Source organism: Ctenopharyngodon idella, chromosome 11 (genome assembly GCF_019924925.1).
Source record: "Ctenopharyngodon idella isolate HZGC_01 chromosome 11, HZGC01, whole genome shotgun sequence".
NCBI classification, from domain to species: Eukaryota; Metazoa; Chordata; class Actinopteri; order Cypriniformes; family Xenocyprididae; genus Ctenopharyngodon; species Ctenopharyngodon idella.
Window position 1 is genome coordinate 10501999 of NC_067230.1, and position 21870 is coordinate 10523868.

At 41.3% G+C, this 21870-nt stretch overlaps 1 protein-coding gene across 1 annotated transcript; it reads left to right on the forward strand.

Annotated features, from left to right (window-relative positions):
- Positions 1-222: 222 nt before the first annotated feature.
- On the forward strand, positions 223-21559 carry adgrl4 (adhesion G protein-coupled receptor L4). Its single transcript, XM_051913035.1, has 16 exons — positions 223-345; positions 1145-1285; positions 3094-3243; positions 3342-3491; positions 3683-3753; positions 7769-7936; positions 14814-14997; positions 15705-15821; positions 15919-16118; positions 16217-16393; positions 16918-17121; positions 17244-17464; positions 17916-17982; positions 18185-18276; positions 18497-18665; positions 21185-21559. The coding sequence occupies exons 1-16, from the start codon at positions 300-302 to the stop codon at positions 21245-21247; spliced, it is 2220 nt and encodes a 739-aa protein (XP_051768995.1). The 5' UTR covers positions 223-299; the 3' UTR covers positions 21248-21559.
- Positions 21560-21870: the final 311 nt, after the last annotated feature.

Genomic DNA, 21870 nt, shown 5'->3' on the forward strand with positions numbered 1-21870 from the left:
TTCTCAAATCATACTGGAAGACATTAATCTTCAGGTTTTGCACAAACTCATTTTCTAGTTGTTCAAAACATTTAGACTTCAGAAATGCTTGAATCTTCAGTAAATTGTCTGTATTATTGTGTACAGTATAGCATTGTGTGTGTGAGGATGAGCTGTTGTATCCCTCTGTGTTTTTGTGAGTTGATTGAGCCGGACAGGAAGGGTCAGGATTAGAGAAACAGGAAGCTGACATAAGGAAGTGTTGTGCGTCACACAGATATTCACTTACTGCTTAAAGACATTCTAGCCTCACCTCCGAAATGGAGTTTTTTCACAGTTCTCCAATGAAACTCTTGCTTTTCGCTGGTAAGTCACTTTGATCACCTAACCTTCTATGATCTAAATACACTTACTTTGCTCAATGATGCTTTACTTTTTTATTTATGTTGGAAAGACTCAGAGCATAAGAAATCTTGATAAATAAGTCAAATGAGGTTAAATACATTCAAAAAAATATTTGTCACTATTTCTCACACTTTTTACTCCAGTGAATACTATTTTTCAAGATATCTTTATTTTTGACATTAAGTTTCTGTACATACCTTAAAGTATTGGCTGTAAGCTTTTTTCCACTGTTACTGGTCAGGAAAAATATACAGTATATTGATCACATGTTGACGCCTGTAGTGGAGCATGTTGTCACGCTATATGGTGTAAGTTGTCAAAATGGGGACCTGCTGTTTGAGAAAAAAACTTAAAAAAAGAAATAAGGTAAAAAATAATACATATTTGTTTATTATGTAAATGTACAATGTTTTAACTTTTTTGACATTTATGAAAATTACCCTTGTACTAAGCTTTTGTTCTGAAAGTTAGTTTAATCTTTCAGTAAAAATCTGCCTTCGTTATACTGGTTAAGCTAATGTATGTCACTGTGATTTTATTGTGTTCATTTTCTGTGTTCAATTGATTACACAACAGTTAATGCAGAAACATGACGGTAAAGGTTTTTTTTTTTTTTTTTTTTTAAATCTAGATGACAGATATATAAGGTCTATATTTGCATCCATTTTTGAAAATAATTTCTATTATTCTATTTCTATTTGTATTATATATTTATATCTATATATATCTTCTTTCTTTTTTTTTTTCTTTTTTTTTATAGCTTGGTTTTCAAGTGTGCTGGAACCATGCAGATTTGCTGACATTTGCCAGTCCTGTCACCAGAATGCCACCTGCACTGATTCAAAAACTGCCTGCTACTGCAAACAAGGGTTCACTGGTGATGGAATCAGCAATTGCCAGGGTTTGCCATTTATTTTATTACATTAAAACAAAATGCTAAACACACTTTGGTGCTTTTGTTATTAGTGTAACAAATTCAATCAGAAAAGACTGTAGTGTGACTGTGCTATATGAGTAGTTTATAAATCTTGGAACAATATGTGGGTCCCACTTTATATTATGCATAGTCTTTAATGACTATGTACTAATATTTAAATTAATAATTTTGATACAATGCACTTATTGTGAACATACATGTTTTACATTGTACTTATATTTAAAAAAATATATTTGCATGTAATTACAGCTGTAATTAATCGCTGTGATTTTTGTTGGTGGAGAACATGCTTAAAATAACTGCCAATATTAGTCTGCAATGTTAGTAACTTCGGTAACACTTTACAATACGGGTGCACTAATATGCATTAATTCATGCTTAACTAATGCACAGATAATTATGTTTTAATGTATGACTCATGAAGAACTAAACCATTAATTAATGATTGCTGCATCAGGAACTAATAAAGAGTCTATATGATTAATAGTAATATATGTAATATATGAATTGTTATTAATTAAATGTGGCATAATGTATTAATTCCCTAATAACATATTTTATTAATTAAAAGTGTAAATTAATGTGTTAATTACCACAATGGGTTGAAGCCATGTATTTCAGCTTCCAGGTGTCTGCTTTAATTAATCATTATCTAATGATTTGAAAATGTATCATTATGTTATGACTTTACTTGTTGAGGCACATGACGATTAACTAACGGTTAAGTAATATGTCATTTATGGGTTTTGAAAGTTGCACATGAAGTGAATGTAATGTCAGAGAATGTGTTTGAAGGATGGATAAGTTGGGCTGCTCACAAATATCAGCACACCAGAATCTGAACTACTGACCACTGTTACAATGTGTTTAAACTGGACGCAACCATTATCAAGTCATGTGACAGACCATTGCAAGTCCATTTGTCCTTCATAACAGAAGCAGCATTTTGTTGTGTCATGTAGCGTCGTCCCGCATCCAGTGTAGCATCACTATCACTGATTATAATGGGTTCTATTGTCTTTATCCGGTCTTGACATAGTTTTACGAAATAGCAGTACTACTACTATTAGACTACTAGTTAATAAAATATGTTATTAAGGAATTAATACAATATGACACATTTAATTAATAACAGTTCATATATTACCTAATCTATTAATCATATAGACTATTTATTAGTTGCTGATGCAGTAATCATTAATTAATGGTTTAGTTCTTCATGAGTCATACATTAACACATGATTATCTGTGCATTAGTTAGGCATGAATTAATGCATGTTAGTGCACCCATATTGTAAAGTGTTACCCTAACTTCTTGTTTATTGAGCAGCTGTATAAAAGCAATATCACTAACAATCATGGTTTTATTCTTTTCTTTTTCTTTCTTTTTTTTTTTTTTTCAAAATGGCTAACCTGCCTTCTGAGACAAAATCTAGCATCTAGCAGCAACCACCTGTAGCAATCAGTCAGAATGCCCTAAAAAACTACCCACATCATCCTAGCAACTGCTTAGCAACCACACAGCAGCTTAGTAATAGCAAGGTTTGAAAACCTTTCAGACTTCAAATTCCCAAGTATTCAAACTACAAAAGACACTTTCAGAAAAGGCTTTGTTAAGACGACATTCAAAATTTCCTATCCTATTTATTCCTAATATATTGGAATTTTTATTTATTTCATTTACTCTCTTTTAAATATTCCCCGGTCTTGCTGAAACAATAAACAATAACTGCTACTTAGTTTAATGAATCTGCTTATCTGACCCCTCACAGATGACAATGAGTGTGATAATGTAACTGGAATATGTGGCCCACATGCCAACTGCACCAACACTATTGGACATTACCACTGTACCTGTTTGTCTGGATTCAAATCAAATGGAAAGGAGCAATTTCAAACTAATGATGGGACCAACTGCACAGGTATGAATGGCTCCTAAAGGTATTTGTATGAATGCCGAGAAGAGTACACTATTGACTCTCTATAATGAATATGAGCAAGGCTATTATTTGAATTGTAGATATTGATGAGTGTAAGGATGCCGCTGATAGATGTGGACCCTCTTCTAAATGCCACAACACAAACGGTTCATTCATCTGCTCATGTCTGAGAGGTTATACGTCCCCAGCAGGGCCCTGGTTCATGCCTAACAGCGGGACAGACTGCACAGGTGAGAAAAGTTACATTCTGCTCTCAGTTTAAAGTGGATAATCTTGCTGTGAATACATTTTATTTTCTCCCACATGCTTGTTTGTATATTTGGACATTTAAAAAGCCTTTTAACTCTGAATAAAATGTAAACTTTTGAATAATATACATTTTCCATATATTTGCATTTATGTTTTCCTGTGTTTATGTCAGAAAACCCAAAGAAGAACTGCCATCAGGACCACAAATGTATTAAAGAGGCTGTTAACAACACACTGCAAAAAGTGAGTTACATTATTTACATGAAGTATTGGTTTCACAAAATAATTCCACATTCTAAACATTTTTTATATTATTATATTGCTAGGGAAACAATAAATGGCAGCTACTTGACAAGTGTTTTGCCATTATACAGAGAAATATAAATAAGTGTCTTTAACTACTAAATATTAACATTGTAGTAATGTTTGTTGATACGGGAAGAAGGAGGCGGGAACCAGCACTGGCTTCACAGCCAGGTCCCGAGATGGGAGTGGCAATGCAGTACGTTCCGTGTACCCGTGACACCAAACTGCCGTTGTACCCTCAATCAGTGGTCAGACCCTTCATTCCTGCGGGCAGGAGGTCCCCTTCGAACAAGTGTCCAGGCATGCTGTGGTCTCCACAGATGCCTCTGCCACCGGGTGGGGAGCCACGTACAGCAGGCATGCAGTCTCGGGTCTGTGGACGGGGCCCCAACTGCATTGGCATATCAATTGCCTCGAGTTGCTAGCAGTACGTCTTGCACTGGGCCGCTTCAAGGAGCTGTTGTCAGACAAGCACGTACTGGTCCGCTCGGACAGCACTGCGACCGTTGCATACATCAACCATCAGGGTGGTCTACGTTCCCGTCGCATGTCGCAACTTGTCCGTCATCTCTTGCTATGGAGTCAGAAGCATCTGAGGTCTCTTTAATGCCATTCACGTCCCAGGCGTGCTCAACCGTGCAGGCAACAAGCTCTCACGGCAGCCTCCGCTTCCGGGCGAATGGAGACTCCATCCCCAGGTGGTCCAGCTGATCTGGCAGCGTTTTGGGGCCACACAGATAGATCTGTTTGCCTCTCCGGACACAGCCCATTGCCAGTTGTTTTATTCCCTGACCGAGGGCACTCTCGGCATAGATGCTCTGGCACACAGCTGGCCCCGGGGCCTACGCAAATATGCGTTTCCCCCAGTGAGCCTTCTCGCACAGCTCCTGTGCAAAGTCAGGGAGGACGAGGAACAGGTCTTGCTAGTGACTCCGTATTGGCCCACTCGGACCTGGTTTTCGGAACTGACACTCCTCGCGACAGCACCTCCTTGGCCCATTCCTCTGAGAAAGGACCTTCTGACTCAGAGATGGGGCACCTGCTGGCACCCACGTCCCGACCTCTGGAAACTCCATGTCTGGTCCCTGGACGGGACGCGGAGGTTCTAAGTGATCTCCCCCAGTCGGTTGTAGACACTATCACTTCCGCTAGAGCTCCTTCTTACTAGGAACCTCTATGCGTTGAAGTGGAACCTGTTCGTCGAATGGTGTTCCTCTCACCGAGAGGACCCCCGATCATGTTCTGTCAGGTCTGTGCTTTCCTTCCTGCAAGAGGGCTTGGAGCAAAGGCTGTCTCCCTCCACCCTCAAGGTGTATGTTGCCTCTATTGCCGTACATCACGATGCTGTCGATGGCAAGTCTTTGGGGAAGCACGGTCATCAGGTTCCTGAGGGGGGCGAGGAGACTGAATCTGCCTCGCCCTTCCTCTATACCCTCTTGGGATCCCTCCCTGGTACTTACATCTCTCTGGGGTCATCCCTTCGAGCCTTTGCAGTCAGTAGAGTTAAAAGTACTGTCTCTTAAGACCATCCTCCTGGTTGCATTGGCCTCGGTTAAGAGGGTAGGGGACCTGCACGCATTTTCGCTCGACGAATCGTGCCTGAAATTCGGGCCCGGTGACTCTCACGTTATCCTGAGACCCCGGCCTGGATATATGCCCAAGGTTCCTACCACTCCCTTCAGAGATCAGGTAGTGAACCTGCAAGCGCTACCTTCGGAGGAGGCAGACCCAGCCCTGGCTTTGCTCTGTCCCGTCCGCACTCTGCGCCTGTACGTGGATAGAACGCGAGGCTTTAGGACCTCAGATCAGCTCTTTGTCTGTTACGGAGGCCAGCAGGAGGGAAAGGCTGTCTCCAAGCAGAGGATGGCCAACTGGATAGTGGGCCATCAGTTGGCTTATCAGTCCCAAGGCGTGCCTTGCCCGCTCGGGTTAAGATCTCACTCCACTAGAGGAGTTGCCTCTTCCTGGGCGCTGGCGCATGGTGCCTCGCTGACAGATATCTGTAGAGCTGCGGGCTGGGAGACACCCAACACGTTCGCTAGATTCTATAGCCTTCGTGTGGAACCGGTATCTTCCCATGTACTCGCTTCCAGTAGCCGGTAATGCGAAGAACCCGTTCTTGTGTCGGCTTGCTATGCCAATACTGACATACGTCTCCGTTCCCTCCTTCAGGCAACGAGGGTTACATACGTAACCAAGACGTTTAGCTGTATTTTGGATCATATCAATTTTCTGCTAACTTATGGCCTTACAAGAAAAGTACGAAAATTTACTGTAAAACCTATATATATTATGAATTATAATGATGTTAATGCATTCATAATGACTTATATATATATATATATATATATATATATATAATCTTATTTATAATCATATTCAATCAATCATGTGAATCATCAGTTACGTGAATAATAGTACACACAATTGTAATAGTTATCTTTTATGGGTATAATGCACTTTAAACCCATAATCAGTGTGCAATATTATGTGTAATAATGTATGAATTATAATATAAAGTGGCCTTTTTTTGAATTTAGATTCCTAAGCACACTTAAAAATGCATGAATGTAATGATCACAAAATTTTAGTGCATATCTCATAACTAACTTCACTTTTACAGTATGAGTCATTTTTACCAACTGGCATGACTGTATTTTTGTGGATTGATTTTTAAATGTGACATCAGTGTCCAAATATTTTGTGGTTTACTGTAATGTAACTGTGTCTACAAAAATATAAAATGGGAACATTAAGACAACATTTGATTAATTATGTACATATACAGAATAGAAAGTTTTAAATAGAAATTTAACAATGTGACAGCATCTTAATTTTAAAAGTGTGTGTAATAGGTCAGTAGCTTGTACACTCAGTGATAACTGGAAATCTTGTGACCAGAATTTAGTCACGTCTCTTTCAAATGTTTTTCCTCTCACCTTGCTGAGAACAGCTTTTGCTCAGGAAACAGCTGTTCTGGAGGTTTTGTCATGATATTTTTGTCATGTAGCAATCAGGATGGACAGAATGTTTTAGGAACTGTCATCAATATTTCAGTAATGGTGTGAGAGGCCACACATTCATAAATATTTATTTTATTTTTGTAAAAAGGGCAAATCAATTATTACATTGTGCTTCATATTCAGGAAATGTATGAAAATATTAAACTATATACTATAATACTTCATATAACTAAGTTATATAGGCTAATATACCATAAATTATAGTATAATACTATAATACTATTGTATATTAGCTTAGTTTTATATCCTAGTATTATGCTTGTTAGTTTTAATACATGTATAAAATTGTAATACATGTATAAAAATGTGAAGCATGATGTGAAAATTAGTTTGCCCTTTTTACATTTTTTTTTATTTTTTTAAATTAAATTATATTAAATTAATCTGTGAATATTCCTGTGTGGCCTCTCACACCATTCCTGAAATATTGATGACATTCCTTAAATTCTGATTGTTATATGACAAAAATCTCAGGACAAAACACAGGTGCTCTTTAGGTCCTCACAGCTTTCAGTCATTAATCGTAATGTAAGTGTGAGAGAATGGCGTCCTCTGCTGGCAAAGTTGCAGATCTGCAGTTCCTCTTATGGCAAATATAAAAAATGACTCATCTCATTTCAGCACCATTTAAACTAATTCCATTTTCTTATTTTCTGGTTGGTACTAGCCTTGTTAGAAGCTTATTTGACTTTATAAACTACAAAAGACTAATCATGTTATAAACAAATTTGCCTGAGGAAGTTTATACATAATCAGAAATGTTCGAAAGTGCTTGCTGATTAAAGCCTATGATATAAGCATGTTAGAGCATCTGTGTATTGTCTGCGTTTTCCCTGTAATGTATGATCTTTCAAATACTGTCATTAATATTGTATCATATACCTTCTTTGATTGAATATTAAAACTCTTTTCCTCTCTCTTGGTTGTAGATGATTAATTTGTCAACTCCAGAGCGTCTGAAAGAGATAAGACATCAAACATCAACTGAACTCTCCCCTGTTCTCCTCATATCATACATTGAGGCCATGGCCAACCATAAACTAGGCGCTGGAGATGAGTCTGAACATCCTGAGGAATACATCAATGAAACCATCACGGTAAATTATATGCCATTCCACACACAGGGCATGGTGTAAGAGAGAAACACACCTGACAGTTTTAATAAGCCTGAATGGTTTACAACGAAAAGTTTAAAATAGAAAACTTAACCCCAACTACAAGAAAAACCATAAATGAGGTCAAAATGTCCTATATTGTATTAAACAAATCATATATATATATATATATATATATATACAGATTATAAAAATATATATTTTTATATAATATATATTTTTCCCCCAAAATAATACTTAAGTATAGTGAATTGCCCTGATGTTAGCGTTATCCAGCTCCGAGGAGGTGGATAACATGAGCATCGAGGCAGGGGATTTGTTGGATTCACCACCTCTATCCCCTGATTATGAGGAGCTGGTGGAGGTTGTCATTTGTACAGAAGCAGGAGGTACATCGTAAAAGCAAGCTGGGTGAGCACTTCCTGCCCAGTAAAACGCAACCTCCACGTTGGCGCTCACCATTCTTTCCAGACCTGTACACTGAGATGTTGAGGTTCTGGAATAAGTCGTTCTCCTCCCACATCTCCAGCCCCACAATCTCCAACTACTCTTCGATCGTGGGGATGAAGGAGCATGGCTATGGGACGATTCATGGGCCATTTCTTCATTTACCCTTACATTGCAAATAAGCAGAGACTGTCCAAATTGTGTGCGACACTTCATTCATAATAGAGGCTTGGCGGAGTTATGAGGTTTAACTGACAGTTTAAGGATCCGATGGAGTTAAGAGGTTTTGTCAATTTTTTTTTTTAAATGACGAAAAATTGAGATTGTGTATGTAAATGGATGTAAACATGGTTCCCTGAGAACAGGGAACGAGATGCTGGGTCAGAGCACTGAAACACATATCCAATCTTGGCAATATCATATTGACCGGCGACAGCCCATGACATCATAATGTGACCCGAAAGTATATAAGGGGCACCCAGATAACATGTCATCTGCTTATCGTCTGAAGGGACTGTATGCAGGCAGGCCCTGAGGCATGGCTAAGAAATGCAGCGTCTCGTTTCCTGTTCTCAGGGAAACATGGTTACATGCGTAACCTGAGATGTTCCCTTTCAAAAGGGAACTCGCGCTGCATCAGAGCGCTGGGAGAACGATATACCCATGCCGCCATGCTGAGGGGAGTGCATGCCAACGTATGGCAGTGACAACTGTCAGAATCAGGCAAATTCAAATGAAATGCCAGACCCACTCACCCTACAGGTCACAACTGGGCTGTCAGTGACAGTGTTCCCAGCGTACTCAAATCTACCCCAGAGTAAGGGGAGTCAAAAGCTTGACCTATTAGGTCAACCAGGCTATAGGCTAGAATACAAAGGTGAACTAGATAGCCAAGCCAGCTACATGTAACGTGAGGTCTTAGGAGGGCCAGAAATGCCAACTACCTGCTGACAACATGACCTTGCTGACCAATACCCAACTGCTGGGGACTTGCAACAGGGAGGCCTACAGTGGCCAACTACCTGATATTGAGTCTTAACTGGTAGAGAAGTACCCGTGCTGTGGGGAATTCGCCATCAGAGGGGGCCAGTAAGACCAAACACCTCAATAGCAAAAAATGGACTGGCTGAAGTAGCATTGCTAACCACCATGCACCCACTTATTAGGGGCTGGCTCTCAGGGAAGCCTGCTAAGGCCAACTACCTGCTAGCTAGCTTTCTAGGGCCTACAACACTTGAGCTCACCCACAGGGAGGCCTGCCAATACTCAGGGAGGCCTGCTGAGTCCAGCTACCTCATAGCTGGTCTAGCTAGCTGTCAAAGCCTGCAACACTGGGGCTCGCCCACAGGGAGGACTGCTAATTCTCAGAGAGGCCTGCTAAGGCCAACAATTGAAACAAGCATTCACTAGCTGCCAGAAACCCACACTGCTGGGGACTCACCTTCAGAGAGGCCTGCTGAGGCCTACGATCTGATAGCAAGCCATTGCTAGCTGCCAAGTGCTCAAATACTGGGGATTTGCCCACAGGGAGGCCTGCTAAGGCCAACAACCCGAGCAAATCTTCTGGCTACCAAGTTCCAGCAGGATGGGGCTAAAAAGTACCTACACTATTAGGGATTTGCTCATAGAGAGGCCTGCTAGGGCCTACTTATCCAACAGCAAGTCATTGCTAGCTGCTAAGAGCCCCAAAAACATTGGGGGTTCGCCCACAGGGAGGCTCACCAAGGCCTGCTACCTGACAGCAAACCTCTGCTAGCTGTCACATACCCAAAGGGCTGGGGACTCACTCACAGGGAGGCCTGCTAAGGCCAGCTACTCAGAGCGTGTCTTGTTGCTACAACATCCACACTGATGGGGACTCACCACAAAGAGGCCTGCTAAGGCCTACTATCTGATTAAAAATATAATAGCTACCAAGAACCAATTTACTGGGGGCTGCTCACAGGGAGGTCTACTAAGGCCAGCTACCTGACAGCGCATGTGCTGGCTGCCAAGAGCCCAACATGGTGTGGACTCACACTGAAGGGAGGCCTGTTAAAACCAACTACCTTAAAGCGAGTCTAGTAACAGAGATAGACTGTTTAAACAGCGCCTAAGCCTGGGACCTATCACATTGCCAACAAGCAGTGTACTCAGTAAAAGCACCTTTTACCCTTTAAGCAAGGGGAGTACAAACATACGCCAACATGCCCTGGAGGAGGCCTACCTGGGCCTACTACTTCAGACGAGCACGGGCATCAGCTCATGGCAATGCTCGGGCTACAAGGGAGCGTACTAAATGACCAGCTCAAAGTCAAGGTTAAAATACTGCTCGACCTGAGCCACAATGGTGAAGGGCAGATAAAAAACAGAGCTATAAGCGAAGCACTCAAATAACACCATGTATTAACAAAGGAGTACAATCTGCATGACCCTGAAAATGCTACAGGGTGAAGGCCTACCAGAGAGACTCAGTCACGACAGAAACACGCTTCTGCACTCAGCCCTAGGGGAATGGGGGCCTTTCATCGAAAAAAGCCACCCATAATCAACCCAACACTTGAACGTCCGTTCAGTGGGCTTAGGCGAGTCTAGCTAGGGCCTAACAGTAACTAGCTTCTGACATGCAGGGCCACAGCAAAGAGCATAATATTCGCAAAGTGAAAGGGGTCTAAACCGCCTATTCTGGCTCCTCACCAACCTGCATTATGCTCCAATGCAGAAGAGGGTGGGCCTTGGCCGGACAACTCTCTATGGAGAGGAGGCCAGCACTAGGGATGCCAAAGGGAACCTACACTCACCTAATGAGGGGTCAGAGGCGGAATGCTTAACAAGACCGCCTTCACATCCCTAGCGCTTAGCCTAGGCCAGCTGTCAGGGCGGCCCGGGTGAGGGCCAGCCTACAAAGCATAGATCTACCTGGCGCTTCTCAGAGCAGCAGCCTCTACGGAACAACTCTCAGCTGAGAGGAGGCATAATCACTCAAACTGACACCGCTAAAATGGCCTAAAAATACCATGAAAGCCTTAGCTATTCTAAATTAATTTTAGGATGAGTGACACTAACCAGGTAACACTGTCAGGCGGCCCTGTGGGCCGACGCTAGACATTAAATCTATCTGAAGTAAAAGGGCTCATCTCTTTGACACATAAAACTCTCCAAACCATGAGGAGAGGAGACAAACTACTCTACTCTGAGGTGGCTCTCAAGGCTCTCAAGGGCCAGCCTACAACAAAGCGGCGGCCTCCAAACCACTCCCAAGTGGGAGGGGGGCCAGCAGAGTCAGAAATAATAAGAGAGCTAAAAAGAGTAGTGGTCTCGCCAGAAAACATACAATAAGCAAATCCCAGCATGCTCAAAGAAGACCTATTAATAGTACTTCTTCTCTCTAAAATTGATCTAGCCAACCTGCAGGGACTTCAGGGCCCTAATTGTGACATCACTATGAACAAAAATCCTTTCCTAGATTCAGATGAATGCCCAAACGCTTCCTACACAGGGAAAAGTGGTCTAAAAAATACAGAAGTATTTAATTAATTTAAAAAACCTAGAACAGTTCACCCTGCGGCCACAAGGTGGCGACCTACCATGATGAAAAACGTGAGGTCTTCCACCCTATAAGGCCCAAAAGGAGCACATCCTAAACAGGTAACAGCGGTCTAAGAAATACATTAGTATTTAAACACAAAAACAATTCAACCTGCGGCCACAGGGTGGCAACCTATCACCATGTAAACCATGAAGTCCACCACCCTATAAAGCCTAAAAAGAGTGTATCTTACACAGGGAACATTGGTCTATAAAGAAATACTTTAGTATTTAAAATTAAAAAGACCTAGTCACAGTTCCACCTGCGGCCACAGGGTGGCGACCTACCACCATAAACAATGTGTCCACCCTTCCACCCTTCCAAGCCTGAAAGGGTCTTCTCACTGTCAAAGCCAAAGGCAGACCATCAGTATCATTATACTCATTATCAGCCCAGCCACAGGCCTGATGTAAGAAGCGCCTGGGGTTAAAGAAGAACGGAGAGGGTAGTTCTGATCATCCTCAGAGTGAGGAGATCCATCAACGATCCTTCTTCTTCCTAGAGTCTCACCTTCTCTGTGTCCTATTCCTCTGCGGAGGGGCACACGAGAGGTGACACTAGCGTTCTGGCCCTGTCCGTGGCCCTTGGGTCGGGTTGGGACAGGCCATGCCCAACCTGTCTGGTTGAGGACTCAGACCTCAGCGGCATGCGTGTCTTGCATGCTGCTGGTCTAAGTCACTCAGCAGGTCAGCCTGGTGCGCCTGCCACACAGCCATCGTTACCCTGTTATTTAAGCGAGATGTCACTTTAAGGGGCTTAGATGGCAGAGTCTGAGCTTTCAGTGTCGAACACGAGATGGTAGCAAACCCTCTTTTCTATGTAAATCACTCTGAACTGTATCTTATGCAAGAAAAGTGCTAAATAATAAAGTTTATTATTATAATTATTATTATCAGTCGGTGGCATCAACACATACCCATATTCCTTCCACAAACCCTACACCGGGAACAGATTTTTTTTTTTTTTTTTTTTTTTTGCAGAATATGGGTTCTTCCATGCTCCCTCAACCTCAGTATGCAGGGGAGGGATAGAAGGCTCACTAGAGCTGTAGTATTATGGCCAGAGAGAAACCGATCATCATTCTTTTTGAAAGTGTGCGGTCTCTCTCTTTACACGCTGCCATGGCAACTGTAATCTGCCAGCAGCGTGTTCCATAAACTCCAACAGCTCAGCATAAGTGGGACAGGGTGGCTGTGAGGATTGGTCATTTAGTCATCCTCTCTATCCTCCTCAGCCATCTCCTGCTCGGCTGGAAGAGCACTCGCTGCTGGACTTGTAGATGCAGATGCAGATGACAACGCATTCTCTTCCAGCAACTCACTCTCGCGAGCGGTCACACCCCTCTCAAACTGTTCGGCGGGCTCCATCTGAACGCCCCATGATCTGAGCCTCCGCTCCGCCTCAGCCCGAGCGGGACCCAAACCACCAGGCCCAAATGCTGAACTCTCTTCCCTTGAGAAGAAACCCAGACAAGAACAGAGCGTTCTTAAAGGAAAACGCTCACAGTTTGCACAGGCAGTTCCCTCGAGATCTTCCCGAGCATGCTCATCCCTCCAGACAGAGAATGCACAGCTCGTGTGTCATCTAGTGTCAGATAACGAGGACACGGATCCACACACCTAGTAAACCTTCTAGTTTCTCTGTGCATTTCATAATTGCCACGATAGTGTTTCAAACATAACAGTCACTGAAGACATGTTATCTGGGCACCCCTTATTTACTTTTGGGTCGCATTATGATGTCATGGGCTGTCGCCGGTCAATATGATATTGCCGAGATTGGATATGTGTTTCAGACACCGGTTCCTGCGGAGGCGGTTCCCCTAGCACTCTGACACAGCGCGAGTTCCCTTTCGAAAAGGGAAACAAGGCTTCTGCCCAACAGCAACAATATTTTACATTTTTATTTGTTATGATAGATCTAAAGGACACTTACTTATATATTTCCATCCTTCCACAATGCAGGAAGTTCCTCAGGTTTGCTTTTGGGGGCTAAGCTTACCAGTATCAGGTCCTTCCTTTTGGCCTAGCACTGTCCGCTTGCACCTTCACAAAGCTCTGGCTCTGCTGAGACTCCTGGGCATCCATGTAATCAATTACATCGATGACTGGCCCATTCTAGCCCAGTCTTAGGAGATGGCAATTTGGCATCGAGATGTTGTCCTCGCTCACATAAGTTGCTTGGGAATAAGTCTAAACTCAAAGAAGAGTATGCTTTCTCCAGTTCAGAGGACAACTTTTCTAGGAGTAGTTTGGGACTTGGTTACCATGCAGGCACGTCTGTCTCCTGCTTGTTTCGAGTTGATTCTCTTAGTTGGTTCCTCTTAGTAGTAAGCAAAATCAGGCTAGGCCAAGTCGTCACTGTGAAACAGTTTCAAAAGTTGTTGGGACTCATGGCAGCTGCATCCAACATAATTCCTTTTGGCCTTCTGTTCTGAAGGCCAAAGACTGACCAGCTGCTGGTTTGCTTCAGTTCACCCAGGCGGGGTTCCCCAGCCTGGACCTGGACTATATACCAGGGTTTCAAGTGCTTTCATTCTAAGTTGTGCCTGGAGAGCTTCACACTTGGACAGGAATTTGTCAGTATGGCGGAGTGCCTGTGAGCAGCCTGCTTCAGCCAATCAGAAGATAGTGCTGCTTTGCTCTGGGTAACCTTTATAGCTTCCGCGGTATGCCATCACACATCACAGGGTGATATTGAACCAATCAGGACTGGATAGTTGCACACGTGCTTCAGACATGATCATGCTGAGGTGTTCCCCCATAGCATTGACATCAGACTTCTCAGGGAACCATGGTTACAGTCGTAACCTGAGACATTTTGTTTTCTGTAATTTTCTTGTAGAATTTGGTTTTTAGCGTGAATAACTTAGTCGAGAAGGATGAAAAGGTGGAATGGGACAGGATTAATGAGGATTTGAAGAAGTATTACATCACCACACTCCTTCACACAGCAGAGAAGGAAACACTGGCCCTGTCTGCTGGATACACACACACTACGCAGATGCAGGTGGATGCCGGTGAAGTAGGTGAGATTTTTGTGGCCTAAGAAGAGACTATAAAAACAGGGCCCAATGTTAATATGAGGGAATTTTCCATATTGTTTTTTTCACAGGGGTTTAACCCATAGATTAAATTATGCCTTTTTTATTGTGTTGTATTTAACACTCTTAAAAATAAAGGTCCCAATAGTTATTCTATATAAAATTAAAATTACCAGTAAATTTTAAAATTTTTATTCCTTAGTGCATAAATTATTTTTATATACTGTAAATCTTAATCTTTCTGACAGAACAATTACAGGCTACACTATTTAAAAAATGAAAACTGAAAAATAATGTAAAAACCTCCTAATTAGTAAAACTGTATCTGTTGAATGGGAAAATGTAATTTGTACTCAAATACAACAAGATTAATAGCTTTTGGAAATAAAAAGTATGACAATATTCAGAAAATAATAATTGAATAAAGTTTTATATTATATTTAACAATAAAATCATTGTACATTATTGTAAAAAATATATATTTATTGTTATTATTAAAGTCATGTTATAGAGGTCCGTGCATGATGAATCACATTTGATTGTTTTTTTTTTCTTGTGATTCCATAATACCTGAAACATTGTCATGTTGTACATTGAATTTAAGAGTGTTTTTGTTTGTTTGTTTGTTTGTTTGTTTTGTTGAAACTGCTTTTGATGAAAATGTGCTAATCATTGTGTTGAATGATTTCCAGAAATGAAACTATACACTTTTGAACCCCACCAAGCACATAAGCATCCAGTTTCAACCAACATCCAAGGAAACTCCATTTCACTGACCCCTAAGAATGCAAAAAACAAAAGCAATAATGGTTTGTAGACGTTCTTTCTTAAAAGTTTATAGCAACAAATACAAATGCACAGAATTATTCAAATGCATGTCTTTTTTTTTATCTGTCTCTGCTGTAGGCAGCACCTCCATTGTATTTCTGATCTATAACAGTATTGGGGATCTTTTAAAGCCAACTGATGACCCTGGTGTGGCCGATTACTCTCGCTATGCAGCAGCGGGTGAAATTACAGTTAATTCTCCAGTAATAGCAGCAGCCATCAGCAACCCAAATACATTTGCACTGAGCAATGTGACCTTCACTCTCAAACACACACAGGTGCAGTGTGACAGATTGATTAAGTAGCTTGAAATAGTTGTGGTGTGCTTTGAATGTCATTTTAATATGGATTGAACAAGTTTTGCTTTTTCATAAAGGAGATAGATCCTGCCCATGACGAGACTAAGTGTACATTCTGGGAGTATTCCCAGAGTATGATGGGACACTGGAGTTTGGATGGCTGCACACGCATTCATGTGAATTCCACTCATACTTCGTGTTCCTGCAATCACCTGACACACTTTGCTATTCTCATGTCCTCTGCTCAAGCCAATGTAAGTCTGAACTGGTGCTGTCCTCAACTGTCCTCCTCACAAAATAGTTATTTTTACATGATCTGACCCTTTAAACAATTTTGCATTACTGTTTAAAGGTTTGGGGTCAGTACGATTTCTTTTCTTTCTTTTTTTTTTTCTTTTTTTGGAGAAATTAATACTTTTATTCAGCAAAGATTGATCAAAAGTTACAGTAAAAATATTAAGCAACACAACTGTTTTCAGCATTGACAATAAGAAATAGCTGGCATTGAAGCAGGAACCCAAACTATAGCTAGGAATCTAAAATATCATAGTCACTTTGGGCATCATAACAGCCACATAACAATGTGCTATAAAACCACCCAGAAGCCTCACACACCTTTTCTTCAATGTATGCTGTTATTACATTGTAAATCCAACTGACTCAGTTGTCCATGAATTTGTAAACATTTAGAGAAGACAATTAGAGAAGAATTCAGAGAAGAATTCACAATTTGGTTTTAAACAATCCTAAATGCCTTTTCCTGCTCTGTTTTATGTAGTTGCTTGCGCATTATAATGTTCTGACGAGGATAACGCAGCTGGGAATGGTGATCTCCTTAATATGCCTGTCGCTGTGTATCTTCACATTCTGGTTCTTCCGAGACATTCAGAACACCAGAACCACGATCCACAAGAACCTCTGCTGCAGCCTTTTCATGGCTCAGTTCATCTTCCTCATCGGGATTAACAAGATTGCACACAAGGTTCACTCCTCCGACTTTATTAATGTGTCAGATGACAACATAAACCCTGTACAAAAGTAGCCTATATTAAGTAATGTAGTGCAATGTAGTGTTGATTCATGTTTGTTCACTGTGTGTTTCAGTGGTTCTGTTCTCTTATTGCTGGTCTGCTGCACTATTTCTTCTTGGCTGCATTTGCTTGGATGTGTATAGAGGGGATCCATTTATATCTCATCGTTGTTGGTGTCATCTATAACAAAGGTTTCCTCCACCGGAACTTCTACATATTTGGTTATGGGAGCCCTGCAGTGGTCGTCGCAATATCTGCAACACTTGGCTATAAATATTATGGCACCAGTACTGTGTAAGTTATTAGAATTTAAATGAAGTGGTATTTGCTAAGAAAAGCATCACTATTACTATGAGCATTTTTTTTTTCTACATGGCCAATATTAACTTGCAAAGCTTCCGGTATCTTCCAGTTATTTTAGCTGTACAAAAATTGTTTGTAATGCTGCTTGATATTGCAAACTGGTATTTGTTTTCATATTATATATTTTTATCCTGTTGTAATCATAAACACACTGGTTTGTAGTGCAAATAGTCACCATAGTCGCTTTATTATTCTTCTAGTTATTTACTGTACCTCTAGTGGCTAACAAATTGGCTAACAAATTCTCACACATTCACAAAAAAAATAGCTTACTTCCGTGTTGTAAAATAAGGTGGATAGTATAAAACATATTTTCTTCAAACAATGTAAATCTGGTTTTACAATAATTGTAATTATTTCATATTATTAATATCTTATTAAGGTGTTGGCTGAGCACTGAAAATAACTTCATCTGGAGTTTCATAGGACCAGCCTGTCTGATCATTCTGGTGAGTATCTCCTCTTATGTTAGTGTAACATCCAGTAACAACACTGTAATATAGACAGTCTATAACCCATGAATACTCTTCTGGGCTCATGTACACTCAGCAATACATCTCAGTTACTCTAACACAACCATTTTCATTAGAACTATGATGTTTTAATACAGCAAAATATTACATTGAAGCCAATTTTCTCTCTCCCTCACAGGTTAATTTGCTGGCATTTGCTGTGATCATCTTTAAGGTTTATCGTCACACTGCAGTAAAGAAACCTGAAATCAGTCACTATGAAAATATCAGGTAAATAAATCTTACATCATTTCCATGTACATGTGGACATTACATGTGACTTAACTTGGACTCCGTCCTTTATATCCCAATTTTCAGGTTCTGAGTAAATTTGAATTCTCTTCCTAGGGCATGTCATCATAGCTAAATACTAAAATTACTAATCAAACGGCAGCCTGAAAAATATTACAAACATATTTTTAACATTTGCTATTCAATAATTATTCCACAGGTCTTGTGCAAGAGGAGCTATTGCTCTTCTGTTTGTTCTGGGAGTTACCTGGACATTTGGTGTCATGCACATATTATATGAGACCACCCTCACAGCGTATCTCTTTACCTTCGCCAATGTGTTCCAGGGGATGTTCATTTTCATATTCCTTTGCGTTCTATCCAGAAGGGTAAGGTGCACACTATTCTACAATTCCCTTATAAGGGAACTCGACGCTGCATTGTGACTTTGACACTATGGGAATGCCCCTGCATAAGCAGGTCTCTGAAGCATGTGTGGAAATGTCAATTTTATTGGCCAAAGGAGAGGCCAGATGATGTAGCATAAGTGCATCATCAAGACCATAAATAGGCACCTGAAATAAATGTCATCAGCTTCTTTGTCTTTAGGAAGCCAGATGTTTGTGCGACCCTCTGTGAGTCATAAGGGTTACGGGCAGATGTTTCTTACCTTTCTCTGTGAAAGACCTCGGTGTTACCTAGGGTCCTACTCTTATGGTGTGTTGCCGTCGCAAGACTACTGCCTATCAGATGCCTCTCTCACAGGCTGGAGTGCAGTCTTGGGTGGCCTTCCAGCTCACATTCTCTGAGAAGGCTGTCATCTCATATGGCATATAAATTGGCTAGAGGTGAGGGCTGTATTTCTAACATGGAAATGCTTCTCTCACATCTGAGGGGCTACCATGTGTTGGTCCAGATGGACAATATATCAGTGTCTCTCCATGGGAGATTCTGACCAGGAGGTACCTTCTGTCTCAGGCTCGGGGTTTGATTCTCCACCTCTGCCCCGAGATTTGGAAGCTGTGGTTTGGCCAAGAACGGTACCAACTCACAGATTCCAGTCTCTCAACTGAGGTTGTTGAGACCATCCTACATGCTAGAGCTCCCTCCAAGAAGAAACTGGATGCCCTAAAGTGGCATCTCTTCGCATTATGGTGAACCCATGGTGAACCTCGTTGACCCAGTCCACTACCCAGTTGGTTCAGTGCTCGAGTTCTTGCAGGAGTGTCTTTCAGCAGGGCTATCCCCTGATACACTTGAGTTTACGTTCGCATTGATGGAGCTTCAGTAGGGAGGCAACCCCAAGTATCTTGTTTCTGTGTGGTGCCAGATAGAAACTTGTTTTCTGTGCAATGGCAGATGGCTGAGGCCTATCTGCAGACTGCAAATTCCTTTCTGGGATCTTCCCATAGTCCTGGGAGGTTTGTCAGAGGCTCCGTTTGAGCCTATGGAGTCAGCCTTGGAGTGGTGTTATTTTGCTTAAAAGAGTAGGATATTTGCAGGTCCTCTCAATAGCCTCGCCATGCTTAGATTTTGCCTCTAGACAGGTCAAAGTTATACTGCACCCGAGGCTGGGTTATGTTCCAAAGGTCTTTCTCAACAGTTCCTCCAGTCACTCTTCAAGCCTTCTCCTCTCCGCCGCTTGACTTGCTGGAGCAGGAGAGTCTTCACCTCTTATATCCAGTCAGGGCATTAAAGATTTACGTTGACCACTCAGGCTTGTGGCATGAACAACTGTTGGTCTGGTTTGGGGGACGCAGCAAAAGTTCCCTTGCCACCAAGCAGTGTTTGTTGCATTAAATTGTTGATGTGATTTCTTTTGCCTATGACGTGCATGGAATGGCTTCGCCTCTAGGCATTAAAGCATACTCAACTTGGAGTGTTGCCTTTCCTAAATCATTATCTAAGGGTGCGCCTTTACAAGATGTTTGTGCTGCGGTAGGCTGGTCCTCTACACACACATTCATAAGGTTTTACAGTTTGTACATAGATTCAAACCCAGGCTCTCAAGTCCTTTTGGGTTAATCTTTTCAGTGGACCATAGGGTTTGTGCATAGCGTACTTCACAACCATGCTAGTCAGGCATTTTTTAGATTGACTATGAGGTGTGTGGAATGGCTTCGCCTCTAGGCATCAGAGGCCACTCCACTAGAGTGTGGCCTCTTTTAAAGGGATAGTTCACCCAAAAATGAATATTTGATGTTTATCTGCTTACCCCCAGGGCACTATCCCAGGAACTATTCCTTTAAGGCATTATCTAATCCTGCACCTTTACAAGATGATTGTGCTGTGGCAGATTGGCCCTCACCACAGACATTTATAATGTTTAACAGTGAACATGGATTCAACCCCAGGCTCTCAAGTCCTTCTGGGTTAATCTGTTCTCTGGGCTACAGGATTTGTGTGTATGCATACTTTTCAACCTTGCTGGTCAGCGATTTTTAGTATGGGGATGTGGGTATTAACATTCCCATTGCGTCAAAATCAGCGGTGAGTTCCCTCGAATGTGAATATCTCTGTTTACGTATGTAACCCAGTTTTCTGAGAAGGGAACGAGATGCAGCGTCCCTTTGCCATACTTTATGCATGCCTGAGCATCTTCCTTCAGGCAATAAGAATCTGATGACATTTATTTCAGGCACCTATTTATATATTGATGATGCGATTATGCTGGTCACCTGACCTCGCCTTTGGCCAATGAAATTGCTGTGTCCACATGTTTTAGACACCGGCTTACATGGGGCGTTCCCATAGTCAATGTCACGACGCAGCATCTCATTCCCTAATTAAAAAAAAAAAAACTGTCTTACATATGTAACCAGAGACATACATTTAATTAATTCCCATTCAGTATTAATGTTTACCATTTTACACCTTTAACTGCAAATGCTTTCACTTTTATCATCAGATTCAAGAGGAGTACTACAGATTATTCAAGAATGTTCCATGTTGTTTTGAGTGTCTGCGATGAACTTTATCACAAAAGAGATTAACTTCAGCGCCAGTCTGCAAATGCTTTTAAATCTAAGCACTATAAAGATGTACTTATGAAAATTTGTGCAAAAGTTCCAATATATTTATTTTTTGAGAGAAATGTATTAAAATGTAATAAAAGCTAAAATGTTACTGAACACTATGATATAGAAGTTTTATAACCAATTGCATTCAGCAGCTAAAAGTTTGACAGTCAATAGCAAAATATTTCTTTATTTCTGACAATTGATTGACTAAGATGATTTTATATGTAATGTATTCCATACTAATAAAAAAAACATTTTCCTCCTTTGATGTGTTATGTTATGTCAACCTAAGTGCAGAGTTAATATCTATATTTAATATATAGTAACGGTAAACAAAGCCGGTAAGAACAAGCAGGCAGGCCGCTAACCCTGAGACAAAAAGTCAGGGGGGGGGGAGTCATAAAGGATGGCTGGGTTAGGTAGAGAACTGGGGCAAAACACAGAACAGGTTTAGAAAAACACTGAAAAAGAGAAATACAAGCACTATAGAGCAAAGGGCACAACCACTACTGGCATATGGCACAAAATAATCCCTTGGACAGCAAAAAAAACACAACAAATAGAGAGGGAAAAA